Source organism: Triticum aestivum, chromosome 4D, assembly GCF_018294505.1.
Source record: "Triticum aestivum cultivar Chinese Spring chromosome 4D, IWGSC CS RefSeq v2.1, whole genome shotgun sequence".
NCBI classification, from domain to species: Eukaryota; Viridiplantae; Streptophyta; class Magnoliopsida; order Poales; family Poaceae; genus Triticum; species Triticum aestivum.
The window spans coordinates 4865102-4882736 of record NC_057805.1 but is presented as its reverse complement, the minus strand read 5'-3'; the positions used below and the strand labels follow the sequence as shown (position 1 = coordinate 4882736).

Sequence of the window (17635 nt, the reverse complement as noted above, 5' to 3'; positions counted from 1 at the left end):
GGCTTTAGGTCTTCTGTACGTCGAGTGGTCTTTGCATGGTCGAATGGTTTAGTGGTCGAGTGACCTAGAAAGGAGGGGTCTCCGAGTGAATGGTAGGTCGAGTGGATTGCACTCGACACCTTTGTTGGGCCCTCCCTATTTACTCTTGAACTTCTTTGCTTCTAAGACAAGGACCTTAGGTAGGACGTATAGGTCAGGCCTATTACCCTACCCCAGGTCTATGTCCTCATCAGTACCTGCACATAGCTGCAGTACTTGTCTTGGTGCCCAACGAAACCAGTGAGATTGCCAGTCTCACTTGCCTTGCTAATTACAAAGATTAATTTAGTTGGTAGTAGGAATTGATTAATGTACCCCAAAAATAAAGATCGAATTTAAAGTGAGAATTAAAGTGAATTGATCGAGGTTGAAAGCAATTAAGACGAATGGAACATGATCCATAATTTCACTAGTGGCATCTCTCGATAAAAGATAACAATGCATGGTGAATAACTTACAATTGCGTGTTAGTTAAATTACAATTTTTATGACTATGGTTATACATGGCGTAATTGCATATAGGCATCTCGTTCATCCATCTATAGATCGTTATCCTACTACATCTATAGCTAACAGTCCATCCGAAGACTGCTCCGGCATGCATCATAAAATTATTAGATAAAAAAGTATTGCATGAAGCATGATAACTTTATGTAGGTAATATATTGTCTTCATCCCGGCTCATCACTGAACAACTACTCAACTATCTTTAGCCTTAGTGGCACCAATACAATAGAAGCCTTTTCCACTTTTCTGGCACTATGATAAATTACTTGCAAGACTGAACCTAACCAACATACACAATAGTAGCGGTTTGATATCTTCTTTGTCCGGGGGTGTGAGGACTGGAACAGAGGAAGAAGAAGAGGCCATGAATGAACCTGACCGATAGAGGAGGATCGAAGCAATGGGAGCGGAGGACTAAAGCAATGGAAGCGGAGGCCAAGAATGGGGATTGTGAGTGGCTAGATGGAGGACGAGTGCGAGGGAGTGCGGTGGTGATGAGTGATATTTTTGCGCACCTCACACTATTGATAAAACCGGATAATCGGAGAGTTTCCGAGAAAATCACTCCAATATTGCCACTAATGACTAATGAACGCGAGAGATCACCTAATCCTTTGTTTAATGTGTTTCCATAAAAAAGCCTGAACATGGAAGAAAATATCACATAGGAAAAAAGAAGTTTGTGGAAGTGGGGAATGAATTGGAGGCGCACTAGAAGAAACAGAGCGCAAGACAACACTCGATACGATCGCATCTGCTCATATCAGTGGCCGTACCAGCTGCCACCAGCACAAGGTAGTCGACCTGACCAAGAGTTATAAAAGGTGCAATGCCAAATTCTCAATGGGGACAGCGCACCATTCGCAAAACAATATTGATGTAGATGATCTTCGTGATGACTCCCCCTCCGGCGAAGTACCAAAAAAGGCCCTGAGATTGGATCTTCATGGAACGGATAGGGTTGCGGCGGGAAAAATCCTTGGTAAATTGATTATGGGTTTTCAGAGTACATAAAAGGTAGTGGCGCCGAGAGGCGATGGAGTAGCCTCCAGTGGGGCTCACGTACCCCTCTACACGGCCTCTGGCCCCACATGTCAGCTGCACAATCGTGTCAAATTACTCTTGACTTGTTGAGGGCTGGTTGCTCTCTGAAGGCTAGGATTCTGCTAAAGCCACACGCACACTCGGTCCAAGGCAGACGGCGACGGCGACGGCGACGGAGCACGTCACCCGCACCGACCGGCGGCGAAGCCCCGCCCCTCCGCCCCCCGATCGATCGATTCGCGCCGCAGTTCGTCCACCTACCCCGGCCGCGTAGGGTTCGCGTAGGGGATCGATCATGGAGCTGCCGGCCGCCGGCGGGGGCCGGCGCACGAGCTACTCGCTGCTGTCCCAGTTCCCCGACGACGCGGCGGCCGCGGGGGCCTCCCCGGCGGTTCTGCAGCGGCAGTCCAGCGGCGGCAGCAGCTACGGCGCCGGGAGCTCCGTCTCGGCCTCCAGCGACTACCCGTTCCACCTGCCCCCGGCGGTCGCCGCGGCGGGAGGGGGAGGGGGCACGCCCTCCCCCTGCAAGAGCTGGGCGCAGCAGGCGGAGGAGACGTACCAGCTGCAGCTCGCCCTCGCGCTCCGCCTCTGCGCCGACGCCGCCTGCGCCGCCGACCCCGGGTTCCTCGACCCCGGCGACTCCGGGGGGTCCAAGATGGGGGGCGGCGGGGGTGGCAGCGGCAGCGGCAGGGCCTTCCCGCTCGCTCCCCCCTCCCCCACCGCCGAGGCCCTCTCCCACCGCTTCTGGGTACGATCTCTAATCATGCTACTACCATAGTCTTGTCCAAGCCAGCATCTTTGGTGGATTGCTGGATTCAATTGCTTCACCTAGTTCAACAACTAATGCCAACCATTTCTCACAATGAAGTCTACTTGATCATCTATCGTGTCCCCAAGGGTTCTCATTAACCCTTGATCATAGTGAATTTACTCTCTCATTACATCACATCCAGCAGCTATGATGAGCCTGTGAGGATTATATGATGCACTGAAAATGGATGTAATTACGATGCCGCTAGCTCTGCAGGGTAGACCATACAGCTGCATCAGAGTGACCTTATTCAGTACTCTGCACTCTGAGCATAAAGTTGTTAATTGTTAGTATACTGTGATTACTCTAGCTTAACATGGCATCTCACTTCCCAGGTAAACGGCTCGTTATCATACAGCAACACGATACCGGATGGGTTCTACTTGATCCAAGGGATGGACCCCTTTGTGTGGTCGATGTGCACCGACGTGCACGAGGAGAACCGCATACCCTCCGTGGAGTCGCTCAAGTCTGTCCGCCCCGACGATTCTTCCATCCAGGTGGTCCTCGTCGACAGGAGAGCTGATTTCGATCTTGGTATGCTGGAGAACTACGCGTCCAGCTTTCTGTCCAGTTCCTCCGACATGAAAGATGTGATAAATCAGCTAGCCAAACTTGTGTCTTCCAGAATGGGGTGAGCGGTCGCATCCCTAAGCCTTTTAATCTGAACCGAGTTCCGTGGTTTGCTGAACTTCTTTTTTATGTTCTTCAATCACTAAGTGGTACAACCTCCAACGAGGAGAACTTGCTTCCACGCTGGAAAGAGAGCAGCGAGGCAATCAAATCAAGTGCAGGATCTATTGTGCTTCATCTGGGGAAGCTGCCGATTGGTCTCTGCAAGCACCGCTCACTGCTTTTTAAAGTACGTTTTCCGTTTTAAGAAACTTTCCTGTTTGTTCGTCTTGTAACTGTTGCTCTTACCAACAACAACTGCAACAGATTTCAACAAATAATTTCGTTTCTCTTCCATCATAATTGAGAGTTCACACACACAAGTAGATGTGTAGCTTGGTTAGATATGAATCAAAACTTTTTTTCGTCAGTACTACCTCTGTCCCTTAATGATTTGAACTGCAAAAATGTCTTATATTAAGAGATGGAGGGATTACATCTTTTAGTTACTCCTATCTTAAGTCATTACTTACTGAAGCTTACACATTTGCAGATGTTAGCAGATAAAGTCAACATACCATGCAGATTAGTCAAGGGCTGTAAATACTGTAAAGCTGAAGACGCTTCCTCCTGTGTCGTACGTTTTGGGCTTGAAAGGTACTTCCTTGGTTCACAATGTATATGGACACGTTTTAGTGTGTTTGTTCACTCATTTCAGTCCGTATGTAGTCCATATTGAAATATCCAAAACATATTATATTTGTGAACGGAGGGAGTATATCCATGGACTAGGATCTGTTTAATATTGGATGTACATTTCAGATATCAGTACTTGACTTGCTGGGAGGTACTGCGGCAAATTAACCAAAGTCCGACTTGTTTACAAAAATCTTGGACTAGCATTGAATAGAATATTTGCCTTATTTTCCTGTTATTTTGGTATGGTTGGTGGATAGCTATATGCTGACTTTTGTTATTTCCCTTTGACAGGGAATATCTGGTTGACTTATTTGGGGCTCCAGGCCAATTATCTGATCCTGATTCTTTCGTCAATGGTCCCTACTCGCTGTCGGTTCCATCACCTCTCCGCCCACCAAAATTTAGGTCGTTAGAGATCACTTCAAATTTCAGCTCAGTTGCCAAGCAATACTTCTCAGACTGTCACTCGCTCAATCTATTGTTCAGTGATGCTTCCACAGGTATATCTGCGAAACTTGCTGTAATTTCATTCCTCATGTGTCAGCAGGACTTCGTTGCGTATAGCATATATGATTGTCCACCAAATAAGTAGTTGGTATGCCAAACTTGTCGTTTTCCATCTATGATGGTTTTGTTTGGCAGGGGTGTGACAAAGGCCAATCTTTCATTTTCAGGTGCTTCTAATGGTGCTGCAGTTGCTGTAGACCAAATGTATTCGAAGAAACATGATGCAGGGGACGGAATTGCCAATAGCTGGGTGCCAGTGAAAGGTAATAACTGATGACAATCTCTTGGGCTTGTTAAATCTTGAAACATATTGTTTCTTTTCTTTTGAATTTTGACTACTAAATAGGGGCTTCTTTGTTTAACATGTTGCATCGAATACAAGTGAGCACCAAATAATGTACCCCAAGGTCTTCACTTTGCAGCAGCCTGGTGCTGGAGCATCTGAAATATTAAACGATAGCATGAACATTATATTTGCATACTGTATTGAGTCGGCATATTCTGATGATGCAGGGCAAGCAATTGCGAACTCAGACATTATTCTGCCAGAAGCTCCTCGGGAAGTTTTGCCACTTATGTCACCGTCCAATTTGACAGCTGATAAAAAGAAAGAGTTTCAGTTGATCGAGGGGAATCAGTATCTGCGAAGTACTGTCAGTGATCTGTCACTTGCTGTGGATGATCTGATCATTCCATGGAGTGAGCTGGTTCTAAAGGAGAAGATTGGAGCAGGTACACTTGTGCAAATAAGACTGAAGTTTATCCTTCTGTGGTTCTTTTCGAAAAGGAATATCTATTTTCTTTGTTTGCTAATAGACCTATGTTACCATTGCATTAGTAGTCGCAAGACTTGTAACATCTAAATCATATTTGAGATATGGTTAGATATTTACGAGTTAAATCTTTATGTGAACCGTATTGAAAGAATAGTTTGGTGAAATTTAGTTTTTCTAAACTTATTTTTCTTTTCTTCCAGGTTCTTTCGGAACAGTTCATCGTGCTGACTGGCATGGATCGGTATGCCTTGTATATGCCTGGTTTATCAATAATTTGTTACTGCTAAGAGGGGGAAAGTTTCTCCTTTGGATTCTTTGTCCTGATAGACTTTTCCCTGTATTATCATCGAACTCTTATTTGTGCACAACTTCACGCTTCATCTGAGCTTTTTTGTCCTAGTTTGTTGTAACTATAAGTGAGCCTTTTGTGCTTACTGCAGGATGTTGCTGTGAAGATACTGATGGAGCAGGATTATCATCTGGATCGCTTCAAGGAATTTATGAGAGAGGTTTGTTGAACAAATCCTGGCATTGGTTGATCTTATATATGTTGGACTTTGCTGTGTGGTCACTGGACAGTGTTATGATTCTTATGAGTGGTATGACTTATCAGTGATCATGTTCTGTATCTGGACATGGTTGTCACTTATCAGTGATCATGTTCTGTATCTGGACATGGTTGTCGCTTATCAGTGATCATGTTCTATATCTGGATGTCGTTGTCAGTTACCAGGGATTATGTTCTTCATCCAGTTGGTGTTTATGCCTTAGTGAAGCATTCCTGTCCATGTTAATCACCTTATAAATGCTTTTTCTATGTGGTAGGTTGCAATAATGAAAAGTCTGAGGCATCCAAATATTGTTCTATTCATGGGTGCTGTTACTGAACCCCCAAACCTATCAATAGTTACAGAGTACTTGTCGAGGTATTAATATGCATTTCACTTATTCATTTGGTACTACAGTACTTCACCCACTTGAGTGATTCCAGCAAGTGATGCACTTGTTTCGTTGCAGGGGTAGTTTGTATAAACTTTTGCATAGGAGTGGTGCAAGGGAGGTTCTGGATGAGAGACGCCGCTTGAACATGGCATTCGATGTGGTATTGTCTTCTCTACTCCCAGGCTATAAACTTGAAGCAGTCATACTCCCAGGGTATAAACTTATAGCAGTCATACTCTATCTAAATTATCTCTGCTTGCTTTACAGGCGAAGGGAATGAATTATCTACATAGACGTAGCCCTCCTATTGTTCACCGTGATTTGAAATCTCCAAATCTTCTTGTCGACAAGAAGTATACTGTGAAGGTATGATTATACACTATATAATCTAATGCCTTAGATAATAAACTGTACGTTCTGGTACTTTCATGAAGGCAGAAGGCACACACATCATGTGAAATAGTGCGGTCATATGAATGTGTCATTGTGCACGAGGCTGTCAATTTTCTCATGCTAGTATTCTGTCCACATTTTTATGTTGATTTTTGTTTGACACGTGAGTTACTGTTGTTTCCTGAGCGACAACTAATTTGTTTTGAAGAGTATTTGGTAGGTGTTAAACTTACAATAATATATATGCAACACTTTCTAGTTCTAGAAGATGTTCAGTTTCTAATAATAAATAGAAGAATGATTTTGTATAGTTTTCTGCTTCTTTTATCTTATTTTCTTCAGTTATCGACATCAGACATCATTTGCAGCTTCCAGTTATATTTCTTGAAGCAGCCTCTGTGAAGGCAATACCAGGAACCCAATCATCATTAGTCATCCTTGTCAGTAAACATATTTTAAGGAAAATACTTGCAAAAAGCTGCTAATTTCCCTGAAGAAATGCTTACATAGCAGTAGATTTGACATAGTACATGAATATTCAGTCATGGTATTATTCCCCCCAGAGGCTCCATCTGAAATGATAGTGTTCGTATGGCAATTTTGTCTATTGTATCAGTCTCATATAGGATTTATTAGCGACTTGTTTGTCTTACTCACACTGTTATTAAATCAAGACAGGTACTTCCACTTTGTTTAAACCTTTTTACTATTTTCTGTTTGTAGGTATGCGACTTTGGGCTTTCGCGACTAAAAGCCAACACCTACCTGTCCTCGAAATCTTTGGCAGGAACAGTAAGCTCCTTTTCCATTTCTTCTCAAGTTCATCTTGCCCATTCATTCCTTGGCTTATCTTTTCATTTAAATGATAGCCTGAATGGATGGCGCCTGAAGTGCTTCGAGATGAGCCATCCAATGAGAAGTCTGATGTGTACAGTTTCGCTGTTATCCTGTGGGAACTTATGACATTACAACAACCATGGTGTAACTTGAATCCTGCCCAGGTAGTTATCTAATTTGGCTCCAGCATTGATGCCTCGATGCTACTGCTCGTCGAAATTATTCAGTTTATTCGGAACATATTTTTCTTATCCGCGGATGAACACCTGATCAACTCTGTATTTAACTTTTATACGCTGCCCTATGATGTTCTACAGGTAGTTGCTGCTGTTGGCTTTAAAGGAAGAAGACTTGAAATTCCGAAAGAATTAAATCCTCAAGTAGCTGCATTAATCGAATCCTGCTGGGCAAAGTATGTGTTCCATCTTCATATTTCCCTCTCTTAAGCTGATTCAGTGCCATGTAAGGCTAACTAGAATATTAATATGCCTCTTTTTTGTAGTGAGCCATGGCGGAGGCCCTCATTTGCTAATATCATGGAAACTCTGAGGCCTTTAATTAACAAGGTCCCGGTGCCGCAGTTGATCCGCTCAGACTCATAGCAGTTTCAAACTGTCAAGGAAAGAAGCATTTCCTTAGTGCTGTCATGATAGTATCGGCAGGGCAGGGAAGAGTTTATTTATTTTTGGTATTTAGGCTGTTTATGATGGATAATTCATCAATACTATTACTCAATGCTAAGAATAAGGAGGACTTCTTGATTTACACTTTCAAGTAAAATGTACCTGGCAAAACTCCCTTCCATGGCTTAAGGTATGCTGCTATTTTCTTAGCTTCCTGTTCCTCGTTCAACATTAGCAAAGAGTGCAGGCTTAAATATTTTAAGAGAAGGTTTTCATGTCGGTCAAATGCAGAATTGCCAAATGTTAGATAACTTGATAACTTATCATGGTTAGCTGTTCCTTGTTTCCTTTAGTGGCCACGGTAGCAATGGGTTAATATGTTTGCTGATAATGTGTGGTGCGCTAATTCGCAGATAGTTCACATATTGTATTTGGGTAGCCTAGGCTAAGCACTTGCTGCTGTTGTTAATATTTGCGATAGCTGCAGCGTATTGGACTCTTGTTTCATTATATAAACATATATGATTGAGCATCCGAGATCCATGAGACACAGTGTGGCGCTTCCCGGCACCATTAACGGACACATTTTTTCTGTTGCCTGCAGACACATCGTGAAGAGAATCATCCTCCTCCCGTGACGACGGATCGCGATCACACACTGGAAATGTACGAGCGCCGAGATCCAAATATCAGAAACTTTTGGTCATTAAGATGTGTAAATTATAGTTTCCCACTAGATATCTTTGTATATTATGTTATAATATGTTGTATGTAACTAACTGTAATTACTACTGTGCATGTATGTGTTGTATTATCCTGTGGTTGTTGTGTGGCATGTTGTAGTGCTTCAACTGCCCATTGTACTGCACCACCATAGCTGTTACTGAGCAATCAGTGCCTACTGGCCAACCTGGAGACCCAGTCAATTAGTACTAGCACCAAATGTGCTGTCCTGTGTGCTAAATATCTAGATATTTTGTAGTGTACAATAGGAACATTTGGTGTGACTGTTGAAGAGCCTGAGAGCATTCTTGCCTTAGGGCATGTCTGGTTCATGCCAAAGCAATGCCCTACCAAGATTCGCCAACCGTTGGTTTGCCACGAAAGATCGGTTAGAGAGATTCCTTGACCCTTTGTTGCCCAAAAAAATGGTAACATTTGCGAGGAGGGTTGCCAAAGGTTGCATAGGCAACCAACCAAGAGCCAAGGTATCACAGTTAGCCAAGGTTTTGGCAGGGCAAGTTTTGGCACCAACCAAACGTTAGTGTCGAGATTTGGCGTGCTGCTGATTTGCATTGCCTGAAATAATGTCGAGTAATTTGGTTGGTTACGAAATTGTGTTGCCGATCGCATGTAGAATTGTGTTTTCAGCGAAGTCGTAGTGTTGCCAAAAATTTAGCCTCCTCGGTAAATTTTGGTAGCAAACCAAGCATATGCCTTGGAACCCTAGATTCGACCATATCGACTATGGTAACCTAGGCGACCACCTCCTCGTTGGCAACTCTGGAAATAAATCAACCTACGATCTCAGAGGTCTATCAGAAGAGCACCCCCTAAACAACTCGGACAATCCAAAAACAATACTATTATCTTCACTGCAAGAATGCACGTTGTACGTTGACTTCGTGACATCAGAGCAAGCGTGTGCCTACCGCACTACCCTATGCACCACAGATCAAGGGCAAACTGCCGCTGCATCGAGCGACGACAAAGACAAACATGCGAGCTCTGGACGTCCTGAACGCAGATCCTCCAAAAGAGTCCCCCCCCCCCTAATCAGCTCCGAAAAAGAGCACGTATGCCAGCCAGCCGGACCTATCTCCGCACCCTTTACACATCATAAAAAACGCAAAACCGCCGCTCGCTGCACCGCGCGACGACAAGACGAGCGCGAGCTGCCCACATCTTAAATGCTTACCTTCACGCGACCGAGCTGGCGAGTAACTCCGCGAGATCCTCCGCGCATTACTCCCCCCCCCCCCCCCCCCCCCCCCCCCCATCCCCTCCCCTCCGACGAGGACGACGATTCTCTTTCCATCACAAAAATTACTAAATTTGTCATTCAATCATGGATGAAGAACTCAACCCAAATGAGGAGATGGTGGAGAAGGTGAGGGTGGCAAGGCCAAGACTGACTGACACAAGTTATAAAAACGGGCGCATCATCTTCCTCGCGCAGCCGCCCCCTCCTCCTCCTCCCCCCCCTCCTCTCCCCCAAATCGGACCCGAAATCCAAGACGAAGTTTTTCTCCAATCCCCACTCCCCCACCCCCACCCCACCCCACGGCGGCGCGGCGGCGCCGGCAGCCGGAGAGGAGGGAGCCGCCCGCCCATTCCGACGCCCCAAACCCTAGCTCGGCCGGCCCATGCGCCCCAAACCCTAGCTCGCCGCCCCGTGTCGTCTCGTCCCCCCCGCCGCCCCGTGCCGGCACCGCCATGCGGGCCTCGATGGAGGCCTCCGCGGCCGCGGCGCGCAGATCCGCGGCGCCGGACCCCCCGGGCGCGGCCAAGAAGCAGCGGCTCCTCGCGCCGCCGCGGGACCCCAGATCCTCCTCCGCCGCGTACGGCGGCGGCGGCGGCGCGTCCAATGGGAGCGGCGCGGCGGCGGCGGCCGCGGCGGAGCAGCAGGCGCAGGTGGACGAGCTGGTGGCGCAGTACCGGACGGCGCTCGGGGAGCTCACCTTCAACTCCAAGCCCATCATCACCAACCTCACCATCATCGCCGGCGAGAACCTCCACGCCGCCCGCTCCATCGCCGCCCTCGTTTGCGCCAACATCCTCGAGGTGACCCACCCTTCTTCCCCGGCCTCCCCCCCTCCCCTCCCCTCCCCATGTAAAGAAAGCTCAAAGCTTTGGCATATCCTTGGTTGTGGTTCGATGAATGAATGGTAGCTAGCTCTAGGGATGTAAAGCTCAAAGCTCGGTAGGGTATCCAGTGTGCTAGATAGGAAGAGGATGGATGTGTTGGCTCTTGTTTGATGAATGAATGATAGCTAAGTTAGTCTGGTTTGCTGTATTTTTTCCGCGTTGTCAAGGGCGGTGTCGCGTGTAAAAAATTCATTGCGAGAGTAAATTTGCAGTGCCAAGGGCATTGGAAAATAGAGTGAATCTGCTTTGCCCAGTCTCCTTGCGCATGGTGTACGGTGCCTTGTTCTGATTCTGTCAATTCTGTCGATGCTAATGAATAAAGCATCGCCCCGCCCCCCTCTCCCTGTACCTCTGTCTCTCGGTGCCTGTGTATGCGTGTTCGCTGCTTGTGTACGGCGCTAATACGCCATTCACCATATGTACATTGGACGTGTGTGGCGTAGCAAGTCATTCCTTATCGTTTGGGTAATATGAGTGCTGCAGCGACGCTAAATCGTCGAAAGATTACCGTTGCGGAAACAGACAGGGTTTGGGACTGTCTCATTCCTGCTGTTCAGTCACACTAAATCATCGAAAGATTGTTGTTGCGGAAACAAACGGGGTTTGGAACTGTTTCATTCCCGCTGTTCCACCATCCGTTCAGCAGAAAAGTTCATAACCTTTTCCTGCACGGAAAAATGATTCATATTCCTGAACGGCTTTATCTATATCTGAACTCTGTGATATGTTTGCACAAAGACTGAACTTTATGAATGGAACGACGAATGGATGAGGAAACACTATACCTCTTTTGTAGCTGGGCTCTGATATGTTTGCACAAAGATTAAACTTCATGAATTGAATGATGAGTGGATGGGGAACCCTGCACCTCTGATGTTGCAGACATTGGGTCTTCTCTGTTGCTCCTTCTGGATAGGCTCTGGCACTTAAATCACTTCTATTTGTTGTTTGCTTCTTCTCTGTTACATTAGGAAGCTACTGTTGTATCTAGCATCTTGGCTAGAACTCATTTTGTTGTCACCTCTTATATGCTTATAAGAGAAACCTCGTTAGACTTCTACAGAGGCACGGGTAACTCCTCCTGATATCAGTACCAGTAGAAAAAACATTATGTTGTTGTGGCCAGAGTGGGGCATGTAAAACATGCTGCTATTGGTTCCTTTGTATAGCATATTTGCTGTTGATTACTCTTGCCGAAAGAATTAGTGTAGCAGCTTGCCCTCTGTTTGTTCTGTTGTCAATCTGTGATAGTTTTCAATGGAATTGTTTTATTATCCTGGAGGGGCCTCTGAAAGTTTTTGAGCTGTTTCCTTATGATACCATTTCCTCGCTTCTGTTTTATCTGAACTGTTGTCAATCTGTGATAGTTGTTAATGTAATTGTTTTATTATGGTGGAGGGGTATGCCTATCTTATTTGATGTTTGCCTGTGATTGTAGGTTCCAAGTGATCAGAAGCTACCATCTCTTTATCTGCTTGACAGTATAGTCAAGAATATTGGAAAAGATTATGTCAAACATTTTTCTTCAAAATTACCTGAGGTTAGCCTTGACCCTACATTTTTTACTTGACATAACCATCTTCATGACGACCTAATAAGCCCCAGTTTCCTTTTTATGGGACGAGTCTGACTTTGACATCCTAATGACGTTATCCCCTTCTCTTTTGGTTGTTCTACTATAGGTGTTTTGCAAGGCCTATAGACAGGTTGATCCTCCTGTTCATACTAGCATGAGACACCTTTTCGGAACATGGAAAGGAGTGTTTTCTCCAGCTTCACTGCAAATGATTGAGAAGGAGCTTGGTTTTCAATCATCTGCTAATGGATCATCAGGTGCTGCACCATCGAAGGCCGATTCTCCATCCCAGCGCCCGTCCCACAGCATTCATGTAAACCCAAAATATTTGGAAGCAAGACAGCAGCTCCAACAACCAAATAAGGCAAGCCACATCTTCTTTCATCAAATTCTTTTGATATTTGCTGCCTGCTGACCAGTGAGACAAATTCAAACAGTTATACATTTCTTGTAAAAAATCATCCGAGCATGGTGTTGTAGCTGCTTTTTTCCCTTCTGGCAATCTTTCTCTGATACTGCTTCCCTTCAATTTGGACAGGGGATTCTGGGAGCCGGTGCCAAGACACCTATAATTTCTGATGCAGATGATGTTATCGAAAGGGGCAACAGGATTGGTATTGATAAAGGCACAGGGAGACGCCTGGATACTCTGAACTCTAGGCCTGTAAGTTAGTTACTTCTTGATCTTTGATATTTCTACATGTTACTTGCCCTTCTTTGTGTTTCTCTATGTATTTTTCCTGATATATTTTGGTATGATCTGCCAAACTTACAGCGTGCTCAGAAGGATACTTTTAGTAACCCCATTCATGAAAAGCCAGAGAGAGATGTGAGGGGCCCTGGAATTGCGGGAGCTGGTCAAGTTCGCTCAAAGCCCAAAGGCCAAGATGGAATTGTGGGGGCATATTACACTGGAGCTGTTGGTTCCCCTGAAGAAATATTTGACAGACGCAACCATTTGTATGCAACTAAGGATGCTCGCTCTTCTGGCTCTGTACGTTTGGACAGTGCACTTCTCCCAACTCCTGTTAGTAATTCTGAGAGGATTGGTAGACTGTCATCATCTGATAAAAGCTGGAAGAACTCTGAGGAAGAAGAGTACATCTGGGACGACATACGTACTCAAGGAGCAGATTATGGAGGTGCCAGTTCTGCAAGAAAAGGAGAACCCTTGGCTGATGATGTCAATATTAGAAGCTTTCATAGGGCTAATTGGGCAGAGCCTGGAGACCCGTTGGACCCTGACTTCCACAAACAAGATGCCATCCCAAGATTTGGACATCCAACAAGCCAAGATAGAAGACTTGCACCGTACATGGTATGTGGAGCAAAATTATTATAAAATATATGTAGTGCTATTTTTGTCATGGGAAGTTATTTACTTGTAAATATTGACATATTTAACTGCTGGGATGCCTTCAACTTTGCAATCTATTATGCTTTTTTTTAAACCTTGTGGTTTGCCATGTACCATGTTGAATTCTCTTCATACATGCCTTTAAACTATATTTCTATGTTCTGATCATCTTTATTGTTCAGGATCATGCAGAGTATCTTCATAGTAAGCGTGACGGGGACCCAAGAATTGATAGGGAAATGTGGCCTGAAGGACAACCGTTCCCGGAATCTCGTGGCTCCTCTGTCTGGTTATCCCAGGAAAAACCTCGTCCAGACATTGGGCGGGATCCCAGGATATCAAGGTTTTCTAATCAGTCACCAAGCATCACTTCATCTGTACCTGTTGGATTATCAGGGGCCTATGCTGGACGATCAAGCCTTGAAAGTGCAAAACAAAAATATTGGCCACCTTCCTCGCCACCTCTCCAGGCACGTGAGAGCTCCCCAAGTTCCTCGGAGCATGACATTTATGCTTCCAGACCATTTCTGCCATTGGGTCAAACTCCCCAGGAAGAGCATAACCAAAGAGCTCATGCCTTGCCTCAAAATTCCGCGAATTCTCAGGGCCGGCCTAGTCTGCAAGCAACTCTGTCACAGGCTTCTCAGCAGACTCAAAAACACCCTCCTGTGCAGTCAAAGCCACATCCGAAGCCATTTCATCAACCCTTTTCACAAGAAAATTCTTCATCGCTGTTTAGACCGTCTGTCCATCTGACTCTGTCTACCGGAATGGAAGAGCAGCCTGAAGAGGTGTCCTTGCCCAGTGGTCCTGCACATGCAAAGTCAGATCAGATAAGTGCTAGTAATTTATTGGCTGGTCTTTTTAAGGGTGGATTCATACCAAACACAAGTGATCATGCTGTCCCACATTCACATGGGTTGGCATCTCTTCCATCTTCCTCGGCCAGCGAAAATGCCCCTTTGAAGCCTCATGCACCAAACTCTCTCCGCCCACCTTTGCCACCAGGTCCGCCACCAACACACAGTGCTGAGAAAGCTGCTGCACCACTGTCAAGTCTTCTCAGTTCTCTGGTTGCAAAGGGGCTAATTTCTTCACCGTCCACCGATTCGGCTGCTGTTGCAAGAAAGCCTGGTAAATCAAGTCCGAGCACATCAGATGTCAGTGCTTCAGCTCCACCTCGGCCAATCGTCCAGCCTTCAGTTGCTAAGGAGACACCTGCCCCTGTAAAAGCTTTGTTGCCTCAACCTCCTAAAGTCGAGATGGCTGACCTAATCGGCCTTGAGTTCAAGCCAGTGGTGCTTCGTGAGCACCGTACAGAGGTGGTCAACAGACTCTTTGATGACCAAAGCCATCAATGCAGAACATGTGGTTTAAGATTCAGACTTGAAGATGAGCTCAGTGCACACACTGCCTGCAATGGACCAGAGGAGGCTAGAAATACTGGCATCGCACCTGAAAGATGGTACCCTAGCAAGAGCCGTTGGATTGACAGATTACCTGAACCGCAGAGCATCTTTCTGGACTCTGCATCTGATTCAGACCTGGGAACTGCAGAGGAAGTTTGTGAGTTTATGGTCCCTGCAGATGAGAGTCAGATTATCTGCTGTCTTTGTGGGGAGCAATTTGATGACATGTATTCCATCGATAGGAGCGAGTGGATGTACAAGGATGCTGTCTATTATGATCGCTTGAAGGCAGAAGGTGGCAGCGGGGGCAGCTCCCAGAGTAAAGAGCTGGTACCCATAGTCCATGCAAGATGTATGCCAAGAATCTCAAACGATGGCATGGAGGTGGATTAGTATGGTTGTCATGTCATATAGCAGCAGAAACAGCAGCAGCAGCTCAGATGATGACATTGAGGTGGATTGTCAAAGAAGTCTGGTGCCCAGCAGAGCCTCAAATGATGGCATGGAGGCAAACATTCCGTGAGGTCGGTGCACAGCGACGATTGATAATATACTGCAGGTGGGGTGATGACAGCTTTGGCAACATTTTGGTCCCTTGATCTCCACCATTTGTCGTGTAGAAAGGTGTTCTTACAGAAAGAATAAACATACCGAGCCAATTAGTCAGGCCATTTTGATCCCAGCGAGTCAACATTTTGGGGGTGGTGGGGTCAGATGACATAAGTTTGATCTTTCTGTTGTTCATAGGAGGCCATGTATGCTAGTGAAAAGAGTGTATTATTATTGTCCCTTAACCAGGCGAGCGAAACAGGTGACGCCAGCGTCGTCGTCGAGTTACTGCTGTTTTTGACAAACTTTTTTCTCAGCTTTTGAGATGTAGTAGCGGTTTTTGTACTTGAAACCAAACTGACAATAGAACTTCATCATGGATGCAGATTTGAACTACCAGTGTTGTTAGCTCTTGCTTGCTTGTCTGCCATTGTTATTCAGCCATGTGCCATTCTGTTATTTCTGTTATTTGCACAGTTGAATGTACACAGGATTCTGTGTCTGGAGATGTTCTCTTTTGCAAGGCATTTTTCCCCTTATATTTTGTTTGAAGGCAGCTGTGCTTGGATAGTGTATTCAATGTAGATAGTGTATTCAATGTATTTCCTTTTGTGTGGATGCAGCTGTGCAATGTATTTCCCTTTTCTGGACATGTATCACTCTGTTATTATTGCCCATAGCTGAGAGCCCCTTTGATTCAAAGGATTCCTAAAGGAATTTCGGAGGATTGCAACCTTTACGATTTTTTTCCTATGTGTAGCTTGTTTGATTTGTAGGATTATAATCCATAGGAATTTTTTTCATAGGATTCATTTGTACTAGTTTTCAAAGGAAATTTTTTCATCCACTCCACCTCATGCGAAGAATCCTACGTATTGAAGATGCCATGCCACTCCATTTATGTGTTTTCTCTATTCCCATATTTTACAAATCCTGCGAATCAAAGAGACACTGAATGTTTGTATGTATGCAAGGTTATGTGTAATAAATGGCAGCTATGTTTGCAAGCCATGTTTTCTTGTTTGGTAGATTTTTATTTTTTTGACGGGAAAACCTCTCTGTGTGTTTATTTCTTTGCCAACAAAGTTACATCAGCTATTACATGGGTGTAAAATATTCTTGTTTGGTAGATGGATGTAAACAGGTGGATGAATGTTGTGTCATCCAGAGATACAACATTCTAAAATATGGTGATATGCAAAACAGAATCATCACGTCTTTGGGCCGCAGCGTACCACTCCCTCCGTTCCTAAATATAATGCGTTTTAGAGATTCCAATATGCGTTTCGTCGTAGAATTTGCACTCTAAAATATATATATATATATATATATATATATATATATATATATATATATATATCCATATGTAGCACATATTGAAATCTCTAAAAGGGCCTATATTTAGAAACGGAGGAAGTACATACATCTGCACTAAAAAACACAAATGCGTGGGCAATATACATAAGCAGAAGAGTATTTTTTTTCTTATAGATTTTGTTCAAGTTGTGCCAACCATGATCTAACAGTGCATGGGAAAATAACACTACTGGAAATGACTAGCATCTAAAGTTCACTGTTACACATGTCCGAAGAACTCGAACGCTGGCTGTGCATCCAGTAAGCCAACCAAGTAAAGAGAGTAAACCCAGTACATGCAAAATATCGTGCAATTCTTCGACGAAATACAACAAACATACTGCATCAAGGAACCTTGACAGAAATGAACCAAGCACGGATCACACCAGGTGTTGCGTGATCCTGACAGACACGATATGCCCGTCCCTCATTGTGTCCCTCATCGCTTGGAACCTCGACAACAACCCTGTCATGACAGACACACACGCACGTGCGCGCCACATCAAATATTCATGTCAGAACTAGACTGCAGCCAGATAAATGCTTTTGCTTCAGGTCATGATTTTGCCAGAACTAGACATACCGCCATTGGGCATCAGGTTGGTGCTGAGGGCGACGCCAACCGGGGTGAGATACGCCCTAGGCAGCAGGTTGGAGCGACCCCGGATCCAGGACTCGGCATTGAGAATATCTACACACACGACGACGCAGTCATTGAGTGCCCAAGGAA

The 17635-nt window shown here is 45.1% G+C and overlaps 1 protein-coding gene across 1 annotated transcript; it reads left to right on the top strand.

Moving 5' to 3' along the window:
• The first annotated feature begins 1606 nt into the window (after positions 1-1606).
• Positions 1607-15945, top strand: LOC123095596 (uncharacterized). The gene is made up of 22 exons (XM_044517115.1): positions 1607-2338; positions 2737-3035; positions 3122-3263; positions 3567-3670; positions 4004-4212; positions 4387-4482; positions 4733-4951; positions 5196-5236; positions 5436-5504; positions 5821-5921; positions 6013-6097; positions 6205-6303; positions 7054-7122; positions 7200-7331; positions 7485-7579; positions 7670-7733; positions 8773-8901; positions 12097-12198; positions 12341-12598; positions 12773-12898; positions 13010-13552; positions 13774-15945. The coding sequence occupies exons 1-22, from the start codon at positions 1886-1888 to the stop codon at positions 15391-15393; spliced, it is 5055 nt and encodes a 1684-aa protein (XP_044373050.1). The 5' UTR covers positions 1607-1885; the 3' UTR covers positions 15394-15945.
• Positions 15946-17635: the final 1690 nt, after the last annotated feature.

What these genes read in the sequence shown, in the direction of transcription:
- LOC123095596 (XM_044517115.1), top strand. Translation starts at nt 1,886, where the DNA reads ATGGAGCTGCCGGCCGCCGGCGGGGGCCGGCGCACGAGCTACTCGCTG. An exon ending in AAAGGAGAAGATTGGAGCAG is followed by an intron (nt 4,952 to 5,195) that starts GTACACTTGTGC and finishes CTTTTCTTCCAG; the next exon opens with GTTCTTTCGGAACAGTTCAT. An exon ending in TTTCTTCAAAATTACCTGAG is followed by an intron (nt 12,199 to 12,340) that starts GTTAGCCTTGAC and finishes GTTCTACTATAG; the next exon opens with GTGTTTTGCAAGGCCTATAG.